The sequence below is a fragment of the Bufo bufo genome, chromosome 2, assembly GCF_905171765.1.
Source record: "Bufo bufo chromosome 2, aBufBuf1.1, whole genome shotgun sequence".
In the NCBI taxonomy this organism is placed as follows: Eukaryota; Metazoa; Chordata; class Amphibia; order Anura; family Bufonidae; genus Bufo; species Bufo bufo.
This window is the reverse complement of record NC_053390.1, coordinates 508,679,822-508,695,444: the sequence shown is the minus strand read 5'-3', so window position 1 is coordinate 508,695,444 and position 15,623 is coordinate 508,679,822. Positions and strand designations below refer to the sequence as shown.

General features: G+C 46.5%; 1 protein-coding gene across 1 annotated transcript in view; it reads right to left on the bottom strand.

Moving 5' to 3' along the window:
• MFHAS1 (malignant fibrous histiocytoma amplified sequence 1) overlaps window positions 1-13,150 on the bottom strand; it is a 102,679-nt gene extending 89,529 nt beyond the window's left edge. Inside the window, exon 1 of the mRNA XM_040417868.1 lies at window positions 9,911-13,150. Within this exon, the coding sequence (XP_040273802.1) occupies window positions 9,911-12,776 (2,866 nt within the window). The 5' untranslated portion in view covers window positions 12,777-13,150. The remainder of the gene's footprint in view (window positions 1-9,910) is intronic.
• Between the last annotated feature and the right edge of the window lie 2,473 nt (window positions 13,151-15,623).

Here is a 15,623-nt window from a genome sequence, read left to right as displayed (position 1 = left end):
AAAAGTTATAGCGTTTACAAACTATGGTACAAAAATGTGAATTTCCGCTTTTTGAAGCAGCTCTGACTTTCTGAGCACCTGTCATGTTTCCTGAGGTTCTACAATGGCCAGACAGTACAAACACCCCACAAATGACCCCATTTCGGAAAGTAGACACCCTAAGGTATTCGCTGATGGGCATAGTGAGTTCATAGAACTTTTTATTTTTTGTCACAAGTTAGCGGAAAATGATGATTTTTTTTTTTTTTCTTACAAAGTCTCATATTCCACTAACTTCTGACAAAAAATAAAAGCTTCCATGAACTCACTATGCCCATCAGCGAATACCTTGGGATGTCTTCTTTCCAAAATGGGGTCGTTATACTGCCTTGGCATTCTAGGGGCCCAAATGTGTGGTAAGGAGTTTGAAATCAAATTCTGTAAAAAATGGCTGGTGAAATCCGAAAGGTGCTCTTTGGAATATGGGCCCCTTTGCCCACCTAGGCTGCAAAAAAGTGTCACACATGTGGTATCTCCGTATTCAGGAGAAGTTGGGAAATGTGTTTTGGGGTGTCATTTTACATATACCCATGCTGGGTGAGAGAAATATCTTGGCAAAAGACAACTTTGTATAAAAAAAATGGTAAAAGTTGTCTTTTGCCAAGATATTTCTCTCACCCAGGATGGGAATATGTAAAATGACACCCCAAAACACATTCCCCAACTTCTCCTGAATACGGAGATACCACATGTGTGACACTTTTTTGCAGCCTAGGTGGGCAAAGGGGCCCATATTCCAAAGAGCACCTTTCGGATTTCACTGGTCATTTTTTACAGAATTTGATTTCAAACTCCTTACCACACATTTGGGCCCCTAGAATGCCAGGGCAGTATAACTACCCCACAAGTGACCCCATTTTGGAAAGAAGACACCCCAAGGTATTCGCTGATGGGCATAGTGAGTTCGTGGAAGTTTTTATTTTTTGTCACAAGTTAGTGGAATATGAGACTTTGTAAGAAAAAAAAATCAAAAAAAAAAATCATCATTTTCCACTAACTTGTGACAAAAAATAAAAAATTCTAGGAACTCGCCATGCCCCTCACGGAATACCTTGGGGTGTCTTCTTTCCAAAATGGGGTCACTTGTGGGGTAGTTATACTGCCCTGGCATTTTCCAGGGGCCCTAATGTGTGGTAAGTAGGTAAATGACCTGTGAAATCCTAAAGGTGCTCTTTGGAATATGGGCCCCTTTGCCCACCTAGGCTGCAAAAAAGTGTCACACATGTGGTATCGCCGTATTCAGGAGAAGTTGGGGAATGTGTTTTGGGGTGTCATTTTACATATACCCATGCTGGGTGAGAAAAATATCTTGGCAAAAGACAACTTTTCCCATTTTTTTATACAAAGTTGGCATTTGACCAAGATATTTCTCTCACCCAGCATGGGTATATGTAAAATGACACCCCAAAACACATTCCCCAACTTCTCCTGAGTACGGCGATACCAGATGTGTGACACTTTTTTTGCAGCCTAGATGCGCAAAGGTGCCCAAATTCCTTTTAGGAGGGCATTTTTAGACATTTGGATACCAGACTTCTTCTCACGCTTTGGGGCCCCTAGAATGCCAGGGCAGTATAAATACCCCACATGTGACCCCATTTTGGAAAGAAGACACCCCAAGGTATTCAATGAGGGGCATGGCGAGTTCATAGAAATTTTTTTTTTTTTGGCACAAGTTAGCGGAAATTGATATTTTTTATTTTTTTCTCACAAAGTCTCCCTTTCCGCTAACTTGGGACAAAAATTTCAATCTTTCATGGACTCAATATGCCCCTCACGGAATACCTGGGGGTGTCTTCTTTCCGAAATGGGGTCACATGTGGGGTATTTATACTGCCCTGGCATTCTAGGGGCCCTAAAGCGTGAGAAGAAGTCTGGAATATAAATGTCTAAAAATTTTTACGCATTTGGATTCCGTGAGGGGTATGGTGAGTTCATGTGAGATTTAATTTTTTGACATAAGTTAGTGGAATATGAGACTTTGTAAGAAAAAAATAATAATTTCCGCTAACTTGGGCCAAAAAAATGTCTGAATGGAGCCTGACAGGGGGGTGATCAATGACAGGGGGGTGATCAATGACAGGGGGGGTGATCAATGACAGGGCGGGTGATCAGGGAGTCTATATGGTGTGATCACCCCCCTGTCATTGATCACCCCCCTATAAGGCTCCATTCAGATGTCCGTATGTGTTTTGCGGATCCGATCCATGTATCCGTGGATCCGTAAAAATCATACGGACATCTGAATGCAGCCTGACAGGGGGGGTGATCAATGACAGGGGGGTAATCAATGACAGGGGGGTGATCAGGGAGTCTATATGGGGTGATCACCACAGTCATTGATCATGCCCCTGTAAGGCTCCATTCAGACGTCCATATGCGTTTTGCGGATCCGATCCATCTATCAGTGGATCCGTAAAAATCATGCGGACGTCTGAATGGAGCTTTACAGGGGGTTATCAATGACAGGGGGGTAATCAATGACAGGGGGGTGATCAGGGAGTCTATATGGGGTGATCACCACAGTCATTAATCACGCCCCTGTAAGGCTCCATTCAGACGTCCGTATGCGTTTTGCGGATCCGATCCATCTATCAGTGGATCCGTAAAAATCATGCGGACGTCTGAATGGAGCTTTACAGGGGTGTGATCAATGACAGGGGGGTAATCAATGACAGGGGGGTGATCAGGGAGTCTATATGGGGTGATCACCACAGTCATTGATCACGCCCCTGTAAGGCTCCATTCAGACGTCCGTGTGCGTTTTGCGGATCCGATCCATCTATCAGTGGATCCGTAAAAATCATGCGGACGTCTGAATGGAGCTTTACAGCGGTGTGATCAATGACAGGGGGGTAATCAATGACAGGGGGGTGATCAGGGAGTCTATATGGGGTGATCAGGGGCTAATAAGGGGTTAATAAGTGACGGGGGGGGGGGGTGTAGTGTAGTGTAGTGGTGCTTGGTGCTACTTTACTGAGCTACCTGTGTCCTCTGGTGGTCGATCCAAACAAAGGGGACCACCAGAGGACCAGGTAGCAGGTATATTAGACGCTGTTATCAAAACAGCGTCTAATATACCTGTTAGGGGTTAAAAAAAATCACATCTCCAGCCTGCCAGCGAACGATCGCCGCTGGCAGGCTGGAGATCAACTCTCTTACCTTCCGTTCCTGTGAGCGCGCGCGCCTGTGTGCGCGCGTTCACAGGAAATCTCGGCTCACGCGAGATGACGCCAATTGGCGTTAGCGTAGCCTGGGGGAGCCGCCGCAATGACGCCTTTCGGCGTTAGCGTGGCGGCAAGCGGTTAAACTCAGTATGATTAATTTATTGTGGAAATATTTATTGGTTAACCCCCAGATTTAATAAAGACCGCGGCCTTATTTATCCACAATTGGTTGTCAGTCGTTATTATTATAGGTATTAGGTATAAGGGGTTTTTAGTTTTCGATTGTGACACCATGACATTTACTATCACGATGCGGGTCTTAAAAGCTTACACACATGACGGTATTTGGGATACGTGTTATATAGATCTATGATAAGGTAGTAAGCATGACAGGGAGGCATGCATGCGGTCATATTTTAAGAAGGCAAAAAAAAACACAACAGTATCTTCCACTGGACACTGTATGTAATACTACACTCCATCTATTGTAGAAGTGCTATAAGAGAATACAGTGTGATATAAGACATACAAAACAGTTGTGTATTGGGGTCCACAGCACACACTGTTAGCCCTAGTTCACACAGTCAGTGACTGGGAGCCAAAACCAGGTGCGGCTCTAAACACAGAACAGGTGCAGATCTTTCCCTTAGGCTGGGTTCACACTTGAGCGAATTTGATATGCGCGTTTAACGCGCGTTTTTGTCGCGCGTTTTTGTCCATGGTGAACGCGCGTATTACACGCGTTTGTGTGATTGACTGCAGTGTCCTATGGCTGCAAACGCGCGACAAAACGCCCCAAAGAAGCTCAAGAACTAGTTTGAGCGTAGTGAGAAGTGAGAACCAGGGCCATAGGGAAGCATTGGTTTTCATGTGTTGAGCGTTTTACAGCGCGTTCAAACGCGCTGTAAAACGCTCAAGTGAGAACCAGGGCCATAGGGAAGCATTGGTTTTCATGTGTTGAGCGTTTTACAGCGCGTTCAAACGCGCTGTAAAACGCTCAAGTGTGAACCCAGCCTTAGGCTTCTTGCACACGACCATATGGCTTTTTCATTATTTTGTGGTCCGTTTTTAACGGATCCGTTGTTCAGTTTTACGTTTTCGTTCTGTAGTTCCGCAAAAAATCTCTGTATGGTTTCCGTATGCGATCCGTTGTTTGTGGATCGCAAATGGAAACATACAATTTTTAATCATTAATGTATTTTAACAGTATACACATGGGCAAAGTGGGCATGGATCCGCAAAAAAAAAAAAGGATGACATACGGATGTATTCCGTATTTTTTTTTGGACCCATTGACTTGAATGGAGCCACGGAACATTATTTGCGGACAATAATAGGACAAGTTCTATCTTTTAGCAGAATGGATATACGGAAACAGATTACATATGGAGTACATTCCGTTTTTTTGCGGAACCATTGAAATGAATGGTCTGTGGAGGCTCCACTCCTGGTTTTGGCTCTCAATCACACTGACATGTGAACTAGGCCTTATATGTGCATAAGCCCTAGAGACAGTTTTAAAAACTGGACCTGATTCTATCAGTTCTAAATTCTATCAGTTGTAAGTGACACAAAGTAACTATTGCTATATAGTAACCATGCTGTATTAGGTGACGGGTTGAGTGGCAGGTTCCCTTTAAGCTTCCTCCTGGAATGAACAGCAGGAATTCCTTTGTGCTCCACTAGTCGCACCAAAAAGTCCATTCATCTGAGAGCATCCGGCATCATCAGCAGCACATACTTGTACCCTGCGGCCACAAGACAATGCCCGTAACCAGCAACGCTCCAACAGACAGCTGCATGATGGAACTTGTGTCCCTGCATTAGTCCCATAACCAGCCAAGGTCACGAATGCCAAGCTAGGCCGTCATTCTTCCCTCCACCTCACATGGTCAGAGAGGCTGATAAAGAAATAGTAATATACAGGACAATAGAAGGAATCACCCATCTAGGTACTAATGCTCTGTACTGTATAGACACACAGTGTGACAGGGCGCTGTGGACAGCATGCTGGAGCTGACACCGAGTTATTCGAGGAATCTGTAAGGCCTACAGCCAGAGGGAGAAATGTTTAGTCTTGGGCTGAGCAGTAAATCATCGGTGGGAGAGCTGCAGCACAGCCATGTCACTACCTAGTCACACTGCGATTGCTGTGCGGCTGCCGGGACAATCAGGTGGACACCCTGAAGGAGCTCTGCTTCTTTCTCGCTATACACCATTTCATCTTCCCAGAAAAAAGAAAAAAAATTAAAGGAATACGAAATTCAGATGTTAGTTTCTGTAAATCTGCATAGATAAGCTGGAAAATAAAGGTTCATCCCTCCGATTACCTAGTAAAGTGAAACACTATGCTAACAACTTTTTATAGCAGTCATATTTTTATTTTCACGTATAAATTGGGATTTCTATCCTGTTCGTACCACAGGGAACAACTGGCAATTTACTTCCATAGAAAGTCCTTCATGAACCTCTGAGTATATAGAGTAACATGGCGGGACTTTTCCTGTATTTTACTGGACAGAGTTTAAGAGCACAATTTACAGTGGCCATTCTGGGACAGCCAAGAAGCAACCACTAAACACCATTAAATACGTTTTTCACAATGGAACCCTATGGGGACGGATGCCACTGCAAGGTGTCTAGAGGCACACGTTTAACATATACATCACATATACATTAAATGTAGGACAATAACACAGAATTATAAATCATTATAATGCTGTACAATCCTGTCAGAGGAGCAGAGGTCAGGATGGGACACTCACTCGGTTGCGTGTCTGGCCTTAGTCTACTCAGGTCTCCTTGGTACCTACAATTTTTTCATCCCAAATACCACTTACAGGCCTATTAGACTAATAATTATCATTTCAATTTTCACATAATTATTTGAATTTGAGAAATTATCCTGAGGTGTAATAACGTGCAGAGATCGAACGATGAGTGATAAATCATTCATTTTCTGTGGATTATACAACTCTGCCCGACTGAAAGATTGCTAGTCCCCACCACACTCCCTTCCCTGATCAGAAGTCATTAGGAGGGCAAGGTCGGGTTTAAACCGGACTGAAAATCCAGCTGAAAAATCTGCTGCTGTTTCTGGTGCGTTTCCGCAGTAAAAATCCTCAACAAAACTGCATGTATTACATGTGGTTTTTGCTACAGAAAAGTCAGACTTCACCCTTTCCATTGCAAAGGGTGAAATCTGCAAAATTTGACATGCTGCAGATTTTAAATCCACAATGTCGCATCCTTTCCCTAGCATGATGGATGAGATGAGAATTCAGAAATTCAATGCAAACAGTTTGCCGATCATTAATGAAAAAATATCTGCCCGTCTAATAGGACCCTTACTCACTATCCTCCTGGTGGTCCTTCAAGTAAGTGAATCTCTTAGGCTACTTTCACACCTGCGCTTTCTGCTACTGCGATCCGTCATAGGGTTCACACAGATTTAACAAAAAAGTTGCTAAAAAAAAACCGATCGAATATAAAATGGATAAAAACACAGGCGGTTACTACAGTGTATTTCAGTGGTGGAAAAATGCCAGACAAAATTCATGTGTGGTAGAGACCCTTAGGTTCAGCAATTAGCTAGCCACGACAGCGTGTAGCACTGCAGCCACTTAACTGAATGGGGTTCCAGTGTGACTTGCATGTATCACGGTGGGGAGTGGGGGAAACCCCCACCGTACAATGTCAAGTATAAAGGGGGAGCAGCTAGGCCAGGATCAGGTCACCTCTTAAAGCGTCACCCTAACTCCTAACCGCATGAGCGGACCTTGATGGTAGGACGGCTCATACCCTGGATACCTTTGGCCCTGAGTCGCCCTGAGAATCCCTCACATAGGAGCAGGGGAGAGACGACCTGTTCTTCCAAGACACGGAGGAACCGGAGTCTCAAATGGCCTAGCTGCAGGGAAAAGTGGAAGACTGAATACAGCAACAGAGTCGGCAGGTAAGAACACCAGACAACACGCTTACCTGCCGCTGCCACCATGACTGGAACCCGTGCATACGTACAGGAGCCCACACACCACACAGGACTCCGTACCAACAACACAACACACAGGTATCCAGCACACCAGATACTGCCTGGGCCCAATACAGCAAGGTGCATGGCAGCCCCAGGCAGCACTGCATACAGACTTAAAGGGACACAGAGCATATAAAGTGACATATATTCTTTTATTGGTCTTAATATGCTTAATTAAAGGGAATCTGTCACCTATTTTGAGCATATAAAACTGTTAACATAGCAATGTGCAATAAAGTACCTTCATTCCAGCATCTGTCTTCTTTCTTTTATTCAACTTTTCATTTAGATGAAAAAGCAATTTTTCAGATATGCTAATGAACCTTCAAGGTGCCCAGAGGGGCGTTATTCCTCTCCTCTAGTGCCCAGTAACGCCCCCTGCAGTGCCCAGCTCGCCTTTCTTCCAAGCCCAGCACGCCTCCTTAGAAATAAATTTACTCCCACATCCTTGCCAAACGACGTCGCCCCCTCCACTACGTCATGTAATTTATTCACCCCACCAACCTTGCGTCCTCCTTTCTTGGCCTCCGAAATCCCGCGCAGCCGCAGTATCGCAGACTGCCTGCGCCTGTACGATGCTCCTGGGTCCTGAGGCAACAGCGCTCTGATTACGTCACTGGGCTCGGCGCATGCCCAGTGACACTATTGAGGCTGTTGCCCTCAGGACCAGGAGTATCGTATAGGCGCAGGCAGTCAGCTCTAACGGCCTGTCAGTGTCCCTTTAAGGTTTAACCCTCTGGGAAACCAGCCCCCTCACGGAGGTAGACAAATAAATGTCTAGCATACATGCGGGATGACAACACTAAACATGGAACAACAAGCTAGACATAACACACCACATACATAACCCTACACCACATGTAAGGGAGGGAAGATATAGCTGGAGAACCCGGGATGACATTGATGTCCTTACAAGGTGGCCCTCAAGGACTGGGCAGACAGAGCTCCAGCACCAACGACAGCTGGAGTACCACTGACTCCAGCCAGGGAGCCACAGGTAATAAAACCCAAGTGACCACACCCAGTCATGGAGTTTACCCTTCCAGCACCAGACAGAGGGAGGAAACCACTAAAAGGGGAAGTGCACACACCAGCCAACAGCCTGCGTGGCAACCATGTAACGGCGCACACAGCAAAGGCCGTGACAGCATGTTTCCATGGCCTCAATCCCTGACTGCAGTGCTACGCAGTGATTGCTGGTTGTGGCCAAGACTGCCTCAACCCAAGGCCACCTGCACAAGTTGCAGAATATGTGTGGTTTTTCCATGTGGAATCCCATGCAGAAAAACCACAGTGTAGTACAGGACCAGCAAAGCGTTTAAGACTACACAAACCTCATGCACACTTTGCGCATTATTTCTATGCGGAAATTGACCTGCCTGCGGATTTCCGGAGCACTACATGGGATCACCAGACATATGAGAATGTAACTTCACGTTTTCATGTAGATAATTTTGCTAGAAAACATCTTGAAGTCAATGACCTGAAACAGGAAAACGTTCTAGTGACGCCATTATGGGACATGATGCAGCTGTTCCCGACTCCATACTGAACATATGTACAATGAGTAAAACCTCTGGTACATGGACCCACAATGGTACTTTACACTAACCCGCATCAGGAAACAGCAATGGTTTACCCCATATATATATATTAAAGGGAGACCATATATTAAATTAACAGAAGATGCAATGCTGCTGCATAACATGAAAGTACATTCCCTGTGGGCGACAGTCCTTGATAGGGACCAGTCACTCACATTGAAATGAAGTGCTGCATTAGCTATCCTTGCACATGCCACTGACATGAATGGACTAAGGCTGTCATTAAAGGGCTTGTCCAGGATTTGCATATTGATGGCCCATCAATATCTGATTGGGGGATGTCCAACCACCAACGCCCACACCAATTAGCTGTTCTATTGTGTAACGGATGGAACCGGTAACTGAAGTGCCACAGTAACACAATGGATGGAGATGTCTAGCTCCAGTGCTGCTAAAAAACAGCAGAGATGCAGGCTGTTAGGCCCCTGATGACCAGATATTGATGGTCTATCCTGAGGAACAGCAAAAATGACAACCCCTTTGAGGAGCCAAAAATGCGCCCCTCCATGTCAGTATTGCTGGTACTCCGCTACATCAGCTCTCATGCAGCACCATAGATCTCAGCTGCCTGGTTCACTGTACAGCAGGCTATACCCATCAGATTACTATATCATCCATTAGATCCTTTGTGCCTTCACCATGCCAGACTAACCTGGCACTGAAGGATGATAGTGATCAGATGATCGACCTAAAGGGCATATAAACCTTTTATAAATGAGCTTAAAAAAAGATGTAACTTGGCAATATTACCAGACTGCAGCCAGCAATCTGAATATGTGAAGGAATACCTGTACACACAAGCACTGTACATCCTAAGGTGTGCACTGGATGGTCCTGATCATAACCACAGCAACCGGAAAGAAAACATCCACTGCTTCCATTTCTGCCTGCATTCAGGACTGCACAGCTTTATTTATAAGACATTACCACACCCTTAACAATAAAGCTCTTTCCAGTTCTCTCATATGTATAGTTATCCTTCCGCTCCATTTATATCTACGGTAATACATTCCAAGTATAAGGTGTTAAATGCACAAAAACTCAACCATGGAGAAATAAAATCTTACCTGGGAAGGTGTGTGGATTTGGTGATCCCCTTTTAAGGCACTTGGAGCACAGAACATGTACTGTGTAGTATAGGCCTGGCCATTCCAGTAATAGTGCATTCAGCTCTTCCACCAAGGGTGTTATGGCCTGCCATGCCGTCCAGATATTAGGCAGTGAGGCATGGCTGGCAATAGACAAAATGTCTGACTGTAAGGCTCCCTTTGAAGGTCGAAAGCTCACCACAACTGGCACTTTTCCCCTGTAGGCAAAGATCTGAAATTTACCATCTGAACGGTGCACTATATGACTATTAATCTGGACGCTAAAGCGGGCAAACAAGCCAGGTGGGAACAGGAACGGAAAGCTGTATTCTATCTGAAGCTGTTCCACCGCCAGAGATTGTCCTGATAAGTTTGTACCATTGATCCAAGCCTCTGCATGAGGCACCTCATTCTTTACGTAGCATGGGAACTTATACCAAGCTGTGGCCCCATTCAACGGCTTGGACTTAGGTTTATTCATACAGTAACAAAGGCCCATCTTCTCCAGAAGTTCTAGTATGAGTTGCAAGTCTTGTTGGGTTTTGATATGTGGTTTGAGTAGTAACTTAATGACATGAGTGGGCAATAGTCCATGAAGTAGAAACCCTTCCACATAATGATGGAATTGGGTAGCCCTCAGGTCATCCACATTAGTGTCACTCATAAGTTTCTGCAGTAGGACAGAGGCATCCCTCTGGAAAAAGACATTCAAAATGTCAATCAGTTTAGTCAGATTATGAAAAACGTACTCTTTAAGAGTCGCATTGTCTTCAAAGTAGAGCAGCTTGCCGCTCTCGTGTAAATAAGACAGGGCACTCTGTAGCCTGTCCTCAGTTAGGCCAGCCTGTAGGCCTAGGCGTGCCGAGTCCCACCAGGTCAGCCACAGCTCCTGAGGCTTAAAGTGCAATTCCTCCAGCATTTGCCAGGATTTGGGAAGAACTCTATGCAAATTTGGGAAAATCTCTCTGTGCTCCGCCACAGAAAGGAGCTTTTCCCTCAAGCGCCTAATGTTAGAATAATTGTGGCAGCTAACACAGAGGACCGGGGAGAGGATCTGAAGACGGTTATTCATTAAATATTGGTAATGGGCTTTCTTCCTCCTCAGGTTCTTATCACTGACACCATAAAAAGCTGCATGAGGGTTTGAGGCACGCATGTCATAGTCTTGGCTGAGGGCTTCATCAACAGTCTGTGCCAGACTCTGTAAGGTCTCGGAATCCTTCTTCTCCTGCAGAGCTATCTGGTGGTGTATATCAAGGCATTTCTCCTCAATGTCCATCTCCTCACATAAATCTGCATGAGTCCCTACGATGCATACAACTGCATGTGGTACCTTGGCACTGATAAAATGTAGAAAATAGCCTACAGACATATAAAACTGCTTAGAAACATAGGACTTTAGATTAACTGCTAGGATATATAAAGCACCGGGGGAGAGGAAGAAGGGGTTGATTATGTCATAGCTCTGGTCCCCAGCTAAATCATACACTATGAAAGTAATTCCCCGCTCCACATCAGCTGTCCAGTTGGTGACCTCAATCCCTGTATTTCCCAGTATGCAGCTGGCCTGCTGACCATCAGTCAGACAATGTCTCAGTACAGTTTTGCCTGCTTCCTTCAGGCCTGTGAGGACCAGTTTTAACCTAGGCTTGACTGCAGGCTGTGAATGGGCAAGTTCCTTCTGATAAGCAGCAATGTAAGGGATCCCTTTCATACACACCTCATAAGGAGGCTGGATTAAAGGGTTGTCTTTGATCTTCCAGATATTGACTTTGGACAGCTTCCCAAAGTTATCTGGGAGAATTGCTATTTGGTTACCTTGCAACACCAGCTCCTCCAGCAAGCCCAGCTCCACAATGGAGTCCGGCAGGTACCTTATCCTGTTGTTATCCAGCCACAAAGTGACCAGCCTGAACAAGCTGGAGATGCCCTCTGGTAGCACAGTCATTTTATTTCGACTCAGGTAGAGCTCCTCCAGTTCCTGGAGGCACAGGAGGATCTTGGGGAAATCCTGGAAGGAGTTGGAGGACAGGTTGATCATCCTCAGCTTCTGCAGAGCCCCAAAGCCCTCAGGTAAGGAGGAGAGGTTATTGTTGTCTAGCATCAGGCTTTCCAGACTGGTCAGCTCACAAAAAGAGTCCGGCAAGGTGCAGAGGCCAGTGCTGCTCAGCCACAGTATCTTCAGAGGCTTCATGGCCCGGATGCCATCAGGAAGGGAGCCGCTACTGCAGAGCATCTTGTTACCAGAGAAGTCCAGCTCCTCCAGGGCAGGCAGCGGCAGGATCTGCTGAGGGAAGCTGCACAGCCCGTTGTGGTCCAGGTCCAGGGCTCGGAGACGGGCTAGACCCTGCAGGGCGTCAGGCAGCTGGCTGATACGGTTGAAGCTCACGTCCAGCTCCTCCAGGTGGACCAGGGAGCCGACCTGCCTGGGCAGGGTCTGCAGCTTGTTGTGGCTCAGGCAGAGCTTCTTCAGCTGGCTCAGCAAGCCCACCGCTTCTGTCAGGCAGCTCAGCCGGTTGTGGCTCATGTCCAGCTCGGTCAGCCTGCCCAGCTCGTACACGGCGGAGGGCACGCTGAGGAGCTTGTTCCTGCGCAGGATGAGGACATGCAGGTTGCCGGCAGACAGGCTCCGCAGGCCATCGGGCACGTCCTCCAAGGAGTTGTTGCCCAGATTCAGCACCTCCACGTCGCCTAGGTCCTCGGGGAGGATGAGCTTGTTCTGCTCGCCGCAGCTGAGGGTGAGCTGGCGCAGGCTGCTCCGCAGCTTCCTGGAGCGCAGAGCCGCGTCCCTCCATAGCCTGGCAGTCTTCAGGTCACAGGCATCCTTTGGCGCTGCCATCATCATGGAGACGGGGAGGGGGCGCCTGTCAGTGCTGCGGAAGCGTCATGGTGCACCATTCACCACACACCCTGCATGCGATACTGACAGCCTAGTGCAGCAGCGATGGTGGACTGGAGAGGAAGCACAGCACGGGGGCCGGGCAGCCGGTGTATCGGGCACCTCCACCCACGAGCCCGGGGTGACGGCCAGGCGGACATGCTTCTTCTCCCCCCTCCATGGGAGGACAGAATGACGGTCACGGCTGCCCGCACAATGGGGGCAGCTATTGTCTCGGAGACGTCTGAGAAGAATGAGGTGTCGGCGCCCGCTGCTCCTACATTGTCAGGTCTCCCTCTCTGTGGAGATGACTCTTAACCTGCTTCTCTCTCCCCCCTCCCTGTAAAATCACAGGGTGGGGACTGCCTGGGAAAGGGAAATATCCCACTAGTGGAACTGCACTTCCCTGTTCGCGGCGGATCAGGCGCCATCTAGCGCTCACGCTGAGAATTGCGGCTGTTTTCACACAGGCAGAAAGTGGCTAGGGCCAGACTAAAAAGGGCCAATTCACACAGGTTTTTTTTTTTTTTGCGTGTTTCCGTCTCCGAATGAGCTCCAAAATAGCCTCCTATTCATTTCAATGGGATGCAGCACTTGCTTCCCCCCCCCCCCCCCACATGAAATAAAAGAAACGTGGAAGTTTGAAAATTCTCTACGGAACATGACATTCTTAGGCCTCATGCACACGACCGTTGTGTGCATCCGCGTCCGTTGTTCCGTTTTCCGTGTTTTTCTGCAGACCCATTGAAAATCAATGGGTCCGTGGAAAACTCGGCTAATGCACCGTTTGCCATCCGCGTCCATGATCCGTGGTTCCAGTCCGTCAAAAAAATATAACCTGTCTAATTTTTTTTGCGGAAAACGGTTTGCGGACCCATTCAAGTCAATGGGTCCGCAAAAAATGCGGATGCACATTGGAAGCCTTCCGTATGTCATCCGCGTCCGTTTTTTTTTGCGGATCAGTTGCCTGGCAACCTGTCTCCAAGTCCTTTTGGCAATAAAAAAAAAAGGACAGGAAGTTTAAACTACCAGATTGGCAAGCCTTGTGTGGTGATTTGGCAGACACATATTTTTTGGCTGTCATAATTGGTATATTTTACTGTACCAACAAAAAATGCCAAGGTGGAATGTGGACAAACTCATCACTCTTGTCCATGAAAGGCCCGAGCTGTGGGACACACGGCCCCCTGTGTATCTGGACCGTGTGCGCAAGGAAGTTTCGTGGGAGAAAGTGGCCCGTCGCTTAAAGCCGAGGGAATGGGATAAAGCGGATCACCGAGGTCGTGCAGAATTAGGTAAGTGCAAGCAATGTCGTTTTGGTGTTCGGTCCTTGTGTTGTCCCTAATGATATTGAAAACTACTTCAGTGAGTTCAGAATCATGTTCCTTTTGTGGCCAGGCTTAATTGTGTAGTGCAGGGATGCTCAACCTGCGGCCCTCCAGCTGTTGTTAAACTACAACTCCCACCATGCCCTGCAGGAGCTGTAGGCCTGCTGGGAGTTGTCGTTTTGAAACAGCTGGAGGGCCGCACGTTGAGCATCCCTGCTCTAGTGGTATGTACATGTAGGGGCCTAGCTATAGGGGAAGCAGCTGCTTTTGGACCCTGACCCTGAAGTGGCCCACCTTGGAGGAGGAGGAGTAAAATACTTTGTCAGGGCCCCCTCAACAGTTGTAGCACATTTATATATACAGTAACAGTATAGACAGTGCATAAAACTGTTGAAACTGCTGCCCGGCCTGGTATAAGAGAGTGCTCTTTACTAGCCACAGGAATTGGGTCGGCTTGAAAGGAAGGTGTAGCAAACAAATTACTGTGTGAGGGGGCCTCATTTGCAAATTTGAGTTTGGGCCCAGTCATTTCTCTGTACGCCACTGTGTCCATGTTTTGTTCAATTTCCATGAACTTTTTACCACACCACACCATGTTTTATTGTCTGTTCAGACCTTACCTACTGGCCCCAGTCATAATGTATACCCAGGATGTATTTCTTAGGAATTTTGGACACATGTGGCCCTGTTGGAATTGATTAAACATCTGTCTACTTCCAATATCAAAAAGTAGTCTTTTTTCAAGTCAGTGCACAAATAATTTCCCCCTTCCAGTAATTTACAAACATTATATGATACCCACAACTGCCCGACTGTACGATGTCCTGTGCAGTATCCCCTTTTGGCATTATTGTTAAGTTTTTTTGTTCACTTTTGAATTTTGGATGTTTATTAATTTTTTAAGGAAATAATTTTATCATTTTTGGTTGTTTACACAGTTAAAAACACCAAGACGAGGTGGAATAGCTGCAGGGACCAGTTCCGGAGGGAGCTAAACGAAAAGAGCAGCAGTGAGGATGGTGCATCCAAGAAGCGCCCATAAAGATATACAGAGCAACTAAGTTTTCTACGCCCTGTGATGGAGTTGAAGCCGTAAGTCTTGTTTATTTTAACAATCAATGTATTGAACTGTATATATTTCATTGTACACAATGCGAATATATCTAGCAGACCTTTCTTCCAGGTTTGGTCTGCTATATATGATGTTGATGGTGTATTTAAGATTTGTCAGGGGTGCTTTTAGACAGGATGCCCTGTTCCACCAATGTTTAAAACAATTATGTTTAAATTCTCACTTCACCTTTTTTGAGGTTAGGCCCAAAATGATGCCGAGACATTGTTGGTAGTTAATTTCAAAAGGTGTTCACTCATCTCATCCAATGGGGGCATATTGGTAGGATATGCACCCATTGTCTTACAGGTGCACGTCCCACCTATATTGCAACCGTGGCCATGAAAGAGAAGGAGGCCACATTGCGTATGCGCA